We start from the raw sequence: 7,402 nt of genomic DNA, 5'->3' as shown, positions 1-7,402 counted from the left end.
TGGCGTGTATGTGAACACATTTTATTGTTCTAAAGTGTGAGTCAGCAATAAACAGCAGGTGGCATATAACGTAAAAACTTAATGAAACTACAGGCAAAAGCTAGAAATACAAGCAAGAGTTACAAAATCACTACACTCCCACCTAAATTTTGCTGACAAAAATTTATAACATATTCAGTTAGTGGGAAACAGATTGCTAAATATAATTGTAATTGCGCGAAGACATGCAAGCTTAAAATATATGGTTATATAAGGCTAGATAAGGGTACATAATACAAGCGTAATAACGTATTAAGGTTTTGTAGACTGCCCTTGTTCTTTTAGGCTAGAGTCCTGATTCTTATATTTTCGTTGAAGAAGCACTAGTTTTTGAATGGGTCTTCTAAGGTAAACTGCTGTAGCGAGAGGTATTCCTTTACAGTCAAGGTGCTTGTTGCCCAGTCTTATAGTAACATTTCTCACTAGACCATCCGTACCTGGGTGTACCTCCTCTACTACTGCTATCTGCCACTGGTTGCTTGGTTTGTCATTTTCTGTAAGTAAGACCAAGTCTCCTTCTGCGAGATTCTCTTTTGCAGTAGTCCACTTTTGTCTCTTGGTGATGCTAGATAGATAATCGGTTTTCCAAATATTCCAGAAGTCATTGGCAAAAGATTGTACTCTGCGCCAACGAGCTCTGCTATAAATATCTTCCTCTGAGAAATCTCCTGGTGGTGGAGCAACTTGTGATGCTTTTTGGGTCAGCAGATGATTAGGGGTAATAACTGTGCTATTTGGGTCTTCAGAACCAGCCGCTGTAATAGGTCTACTGTTAACAGTGGCCATTGCTTCATATAGTGCAGTTCTGAGCATAGTTGTATCCATTCTCCCGGCATATTTAAGGGAAATCTCATTTAGCACTGAACGAATACTTCTTATCTGCCTCTCCCACACCCCTCCTTGATGGCTGGCTGTGGGCGAAGTCATCTTGAATTCTATCTGGTGCTGTTTCATGAAGTCTTTTGTCTTTTTGTCACTCATTATCTCTAGTTGCCTCTCGAGCTCATTTTTGGCACCGACAAAATTAGTACCATTGTCGCAGAATATTAAGCTGACTGGGCCCCGTATGGCCATGAAACAACGGAGTGTGTTTAAGAATGCATCAGTGGAAAGGTCGTCTACCACTTCCACGTGGATGGCTCGAGAGAACAAACAGGTGAACAGTACGCCCCATCGCTTCAGCTCTGAGCGACGTTCTTTAATTTGAAAAGGGCCAAAACAATCTACTCCTACGTTAGTAAAGGGAGGTGTATTTTCTACTCGTTCAGCTGGTAAGTCTCCCATCATCTGTGTCTCTGTGAAGCCCCGAAGGCGTCGACATATAGTACAGTTCTTGATGATCTCTTTCGTAGTCTTTGTACCACCAATTATCCAAAAGCCATTCTGTCTTGTAGCACTTGCAGTGTAAGCTGTGCCAAGATGATGCGCCTTCTCATGAATGTCTCTTATCATCAGCTTTCCTAGATGGCAGTTTCTCGGTATTATGATAGGATGCTTCTCATCTTCTGTGAGTACTGTAGACTTGTTGGTTCTCCCACCGACACGGAGTAGACCTTTTGTGTCTATGTATGGGTTCAGTGGCAACAAATTACTCCTCTTTGGTAGTTGATTTTGTGTATCCTTTAGCGTCAATAAGTCTTGTTTAAAGTGATAGCATTGAGCGATCTTTATTACTACTTCTTGAGCGCTTTTTAAGTCTTCAAGGTCAGGTGACTGCAAATTTTTCCAAGACCTTTTGGCAGCCATCTGTCGTAGGTAGGCAATAGAAGTTACCAGCCTTTTGAGAGAGCTAAATTTGGTGAAGCTATGGTAAATTGTTTCCTGTTGCAGCTTAGTAGTTTTAACACCCTTGAGCTGTTTTACCTCAGGATCTTTGTCATCGATAGGCGTTCTACTCGGCTGTTTCTCGAATTGGTCTTTTAGGTTGTGGCATTTCAGGAACTTGGGCCCGTTGAGCCACATAGAAGTTTTTAACTGGTGGCAGCCTGTGCCACGAGATGCAATGTCAGCAGGATTTTCTCTACTGCTTACGTGATGCCACTGCTGTATGCCCGAGCACATCTTTATCTCACGTATACGATTAGCGACATACACGTGGAACCTCTTCTGCTCGTTAGCCAAGTAAGCTAGGACTATTTCCGAATCTGTCCAAAATTCTTCACTGTCCACTGTAATGTCCAACTCTCTGTGAAGTATCGCACTCAATTGGGTGGCCATGACAGCGCCTTGCAGTTCCAGCCTAGGCACGGTTGTGATTCCTTTACTTGGAATTACACGTGATTTGGCCAACAAAAGGCTGGTGTGGATGTCATTGTTTTCATTTATCAAACGTATGTATGAGCAAGCGCCTATGCCATCCATGCTCGCATCACAAAAGTGATGTAGCTCCCTTCTTTTTACTGTTCCAAAACCAGTAGGCTTAATACATCTGGGGATCTTGATAGTGTCAAGCATATCCAGCTCTTGAACCCATTTTTTCCAAGGTTCCTGAACATCTTTAGCAATGGGTTCGTCCCAATCGGTACCTGATTTATTTACTTTTTGTAGAATTTTCTTCCCTACTAATGTGTAGGGTGCTAAAAAACCCAAGGGATCGTACAGTTGGCTAACCGTTGAAAGTATACCTCGTCTGGTTGATGGCTTCTGCTTGATTCCGCTGTTTGTAAACCTCAGCACATCTTTGTTGACAGACCACTCAAGACCAAGTGTCCGTTGCGCTGGCAAGTTATCACTATAGAGGTCTACGTCCTGGATTGCTCTCTCTGTGTCTGGTAGTTCTCGTAAAGCTTCCATTTTGTTGGAAACGAATTTGTGGAGTCTCAGATTGCCCTTTTTACAAAGGTTTCTTGCCTCCGTGATGAGTTCTATAGCTTCAGCTGTAGTGGAAACACTTGTTATCCCGTCATCTACGTAAAAGTTTCTTTTTATAAATTCTGACGCTGCTGAAGTCTCTTCATGTTGGTCTGCTAACTTTTGCAGACTATAAGTGGCCATAGCTGGGGATGATGTTGCGCCAAACAAGTGTACCCTCATGCGGTAATCCTTGATATCACCATCCTTTCCAAACCACAGAAATCTCAAAAAATCTCTATCTTCCTTGTTTACATAAAAATTGTGGAACATTTTCTCCACGTCACATGCGATGGCTATGGGTTCTTTTCTGAACCTCAGCAATATTCCCAACATGTTATTTGTCAGATCAGGTCCCTGTAAGAGATGTTCGTTTAGCGATGTGCCACCAAAGGTAGCACTACAATCGAACACTACCCGGAGTTTTTTCTTTTTTGGATGGGTGACGGCAAAGTGAGGTATATACCAAACATGTCCACAATTAGGCGGGTCGTTGATTTGCTCTGCATGGCCTCTTTTCAACAAGTCCTCCATAAAGGAATTGTACTCTTGTTTGAAAGAGTCGTCTTTATTCATCTTTTTCTGAAGTCCAAACAGTCGTTTTTCTGCTTGTATACGGTTATTGGGTAGGAAAGGTTTGAGCCGAAAGGGTAAAGGTGCTTCAAGATAACCTTCTTCGTTTGTGTGAATGCCGTGTTCCATTATATCTAAAAACTTTAGGTCGTCCTGTGAAACCATCAAGTTCTCATCGCTGTCGCTGTATGTCGTTGCTGTAGCATTTGCTCTGGTCATATTTTCTTGATGTTGATAATTCTTTCTCTTGCCTCCAAGTATGGTCCAACCTAACATGGTTTTCTGTGCGAATGGTTCTCCAGCTTTGCCCAAAACGGCTTCTAGCGGTGCAAAGGCTTGAGGGCAATCGGCTCCTATCAGCATACCAATTGGTATGTCCAGTGGTGGGGGAAACTTCTTAGCGTGATCTTTCAAATGAGGATACTTCCCGACATTAATCTTGTTAGGTATGTTTTTGACATTTCCGGTCAGTTTGTCCCAGCCATAGGCCTCAACCATAGCATAGTCTTTTTGCTCGTAACCTTGTATTCTGATGTTTTTGTACTTATGGATGGTTGTGGTGGACTCTCCATTCAGGGTGTCCATTGTCACCGTTTCCACAGTGTGCTCAGCGTTGATAATTTCAGCGGTTTTAGTAGTCATGTAGGAAGAATCAGATTGAGTATCTAAAAGAGCGTACACTAGTGCTCTTTTGTTGGGGTCAGCTGCAGTAGAAACATAGATGGGCACAACCATACTCATTATGCCCTCTTGTACGCCTGTTGCTTTAACGGCTTGCTTTGTGGGGTGATCTTTCGCAGACCTTTGTGCTTCGTTCTCTTCTTTCGCTTCTTCAGTTTTCTTTAGCATTCTGCTCTGATCCGTGGTTTGACTCCTAGCCTTAAATTCACCAGGTTCTTTGTGTAGAATTGTGGGGTGCCTTTTGTTACACTTTTTGCAGGTGGCTCTTTTTCCACATTCTTTAGATCTATGCCCGTTATGGAGGCAGCCCCAACATAGCTTGTGCTCTTTTATAAAGGCTTCTCTTTTCTCATCAGTCATCCTTGAAAGAACAAAGCACTCGGACGTAGGGTGTGGCTTCGTACAATGAACGCACATCTCTCTTGTAGAACTGGTATTAAAGGTTCGAAGATTTCCAGACCCAGGGTTGCCTTTAGGCTTCCTTTTAGTTTCCCTACTTGTGCTACAAAGTTTCATCAGAGGCTCATCAGCCACTTCTGTATGGTCTACCACGAAGTCCACAAACTCTGCAAACTCAGGGTATTTTTGTTCAGCTTTTCTCTTTTCTTTGACTTTTCTAGCCCAGCTTCTGATAAGCCAATCAGGCAGTTTTGCTGCAAGATTTTCATTTTCCTTGCTACCGCTGAGAGACTCTAATTCCGGCACATTTGCCATGGCTGATTTCACGTGTAGTAGAAAGTCAGCGTAACTTCGCAATTCTGTTGAATCTCTGACTCCGATTTTAGGCCAGGCTGCAAGTTTGTCTCTTAGCGCTCGGTCAACATTATGCTTACTGCCGAATCGTCCTTTCAGTTCTTTTCTAGCATCTAAATATGCTTTCTCTGTATTAGTGATGAAGTGGCCACTTATGGCATCTTTGGCTTTACCTGATACGTAAATCTTTAGGTAACGAAGAGGTTCTTTCCCTGTCAAGCCCTCAGACTCAATGAACGAATCAAAATCTATCTCCCAGTCTTGAAAGCTTATAGGGTCGCCATCGTATACTGGTGGAGCTGGTGTTGACCTTCTGGTAGCCTTCATCGTGGTGATCAGACTGTCCGCCAGCTCTTTAACAGGATTCAAGTCTCTGTTTTGAGAAAATTGGCCTGCTGATTGGGTGTCGACTTGAATGATTTCAGCTGATGGAGATGCACGGGTGCTCAGATTATGCTGAATCGTGGGAAGTGCCGTGATTTGTGTGGGTGTTTCCTGGATCACTTTCATTTTTGCCATAAGCCTGTTAAACTTTGTGAGTTGTTCATTATACGCTTCAGCTGTTTGTTGAAGTGCTAATTCCTCATCTGCAAGTTCATGAGCAAGCCTTTGGCGTTGCTCTAGCAATTCTTGGAGTTTCTCTCTCTTTTGTTTTAATTCGGTACGAAATGCCGCGTACATGTTAGTGGTTGTTTCATCAACTGTGTTCTCAGTAACAGTTTCCAGCTCTAAATACTTGTCATTTACAGATTGTAAACATTCATCTATATCACTACAAAATTTCTCAACAGCACTATCTTCTTTTTTCTCCAAATCATCAAAAAGAGATTCTACTAACTCTAATTGCGTCACTATAATATCAGCCACTTCCTTATTGAGAGAAGCTGCTTTGATGCGCTTTGATTCGCGCCTGTGCTTCTCTATTACACTATCACTATCCATGTTGAAAGGCAAAGCTTAAATCAGGTGCAGACTAAATTGCCTAAATTAGCTGACTCAAGTGACTGACAATATACCTATGGCTCGTAAACGGTAAAGGTATTCCGTTTGTTTCGAAATGACAGTCTAATATTTCTTGTGGTTATATCATGAAAACTAATTAGTGACTCAAGCACTACTATTATTTAATGACAATAACAATGATGCACTTGTCGCGCACACTACACTTTGAGTTTCTTACGTATCAATTAACAGTGTTTACGCTCAGAATTCTTATGCTTAGAAATGATTCAGGCAACCCACAAAGAGCGAGCAGCGTACCGCCAAACCAAGCCGCGAGACAAGAGTCTGCAGAAACCAAGGCTGATGCAGCCAAGCACGAAGCGACAACAGGCAAAAAAAAATGCACACTTGCGCGACTATTACGTTCAGCCTGCTCAATTTACAATTTGTTTAAAATTGGTACAAGTACACACAATATACCACAAAAGGGAGGCGCTTTGACACAAACTAAAAAACAGCTTTGAATAATGCTCTATCAGATCAATGGAAAGAGTGTCAGAGAATATTCTCTAATACATAAGTGTACTTATCTAAGATTTGGTAAAGCTCTCCTGAGTTGTCTCCTCTATTACCGATAGAAATGTTTATTTGCTATTGCGATTGTCTCTTTATTACGAGTGAATCGTCTCTGTATTTCTCCAAGGCAAGACGTTGGATACTTAGGAAAATTCTGTACGCAGTAGGTAGACACGGGGTCTCTGTAGGTAACTGTACGCCGTAGGTAGACACAAGGTCTCTGTGGGTAGACTCTAGGTCTCTATAGGTAGCTGTAGGCTGTAGGTAGACACTGGGTCTCTGTAGGATAATTTCTTCAATATTCTTCTCTTAGGCTTGAAACTACTGCCACGTTTAGGCGGAAGACTTCACTATAGCAATTCAGTTGGCTAAATTGCTAGATAGGCTTAGATTCACTGATGTGAAATGACTTGACTAAGGAAGTGTTACTCTGTAATGCTCTTTATTATTATTCTCCAAACATAATGGTCAAAACACACCGTGAAGTCTGCAATAGAACAAGTAGCACTAAGCGAAATGCTCACATGAGCTATAATTGCAAATGAAAACTGCATGTATAAATGAGACATAAATGCAACTGTGACAATTACATAACAGCAATTACAGAGTAATTAATTCAAAGGTAAAGCATCAAATATAATATACAAAATGTAACATACCTTTTGCCTCCTTAGCACTTAGCTTTGAACAACTGGTTAAACTTTAACTTTGCGTAGCATACGTATTGACAATAAAATGATAAAGCATAAATTTCTAAAGAGAATTGCATCTGGTCTGATGCATTGCAAATTTCTAACTGATTGAGCAGCCTGAAAGTATCGCCGGCAGCAAATGGGACACAGGTGCTGTCGCGCTCCTACTGGCCCCACCCGAAAAGGTCCCACGCCAGAGCACCAATCAAAACTGGGCTATTCGGAAGAACGGAGGAAGCAAGAGCCCAGCAACGGCTGGTCAAGCAAGCACCAACTGCCCACCTCTATGACCTGAC

The 7,402-nt window shown here is 42.1% G+C and overlaps 1 protein-coding gene across 1 annotated transcript; it reads right to left on the bottom strand.

Annotated features, from left to right (window-relative positions):
• Positions 1 to 291: 291 nt before the first annotated feature.
• Positions 292 to 5,838, bottom strand: LOC137400488 (uncharacterized). The gene has a single exon (XM_068086814.1). The coding sequence runs from the start codon at positions 5,836 to 5,838 to the stop codon at positions 292 to 294; it is 5,547 nt and encodes a 1,848-aa protein (XP_067942915.1).
• Positions 5,839 to 7,402: the final 1,564 nt, after the last annotated feature.

Source organism: Watersipora subatra, chromosome 7, assembly GCF_963576615.1.
Source record: "Watersipora subatra chromosome 7, tzWatSuba1.1, whole genome shotgun sequence".
NCBI classification, from domain to species: Eukaryota; Metazoa; Bryozoa; class Gymnolaemata; order Cheilostomatida; family Watersiporidae; genus Watersipora; species Watersipora subatra.
Note: the sequence above shows the minus strand (reverse complement) of the source record. Positions and strands in the feature narration are given on the sequence as shown.

Excerpts from the sequence above, each read along its gene's own strand:
- LOC137400488 (XM_068086814.1), bottom strand. The coding sequence starts at position 5,838 with ATGGATAGTGATAGTGTAATAGAGAAGCACAGGCGCGAATCAAAGCGC.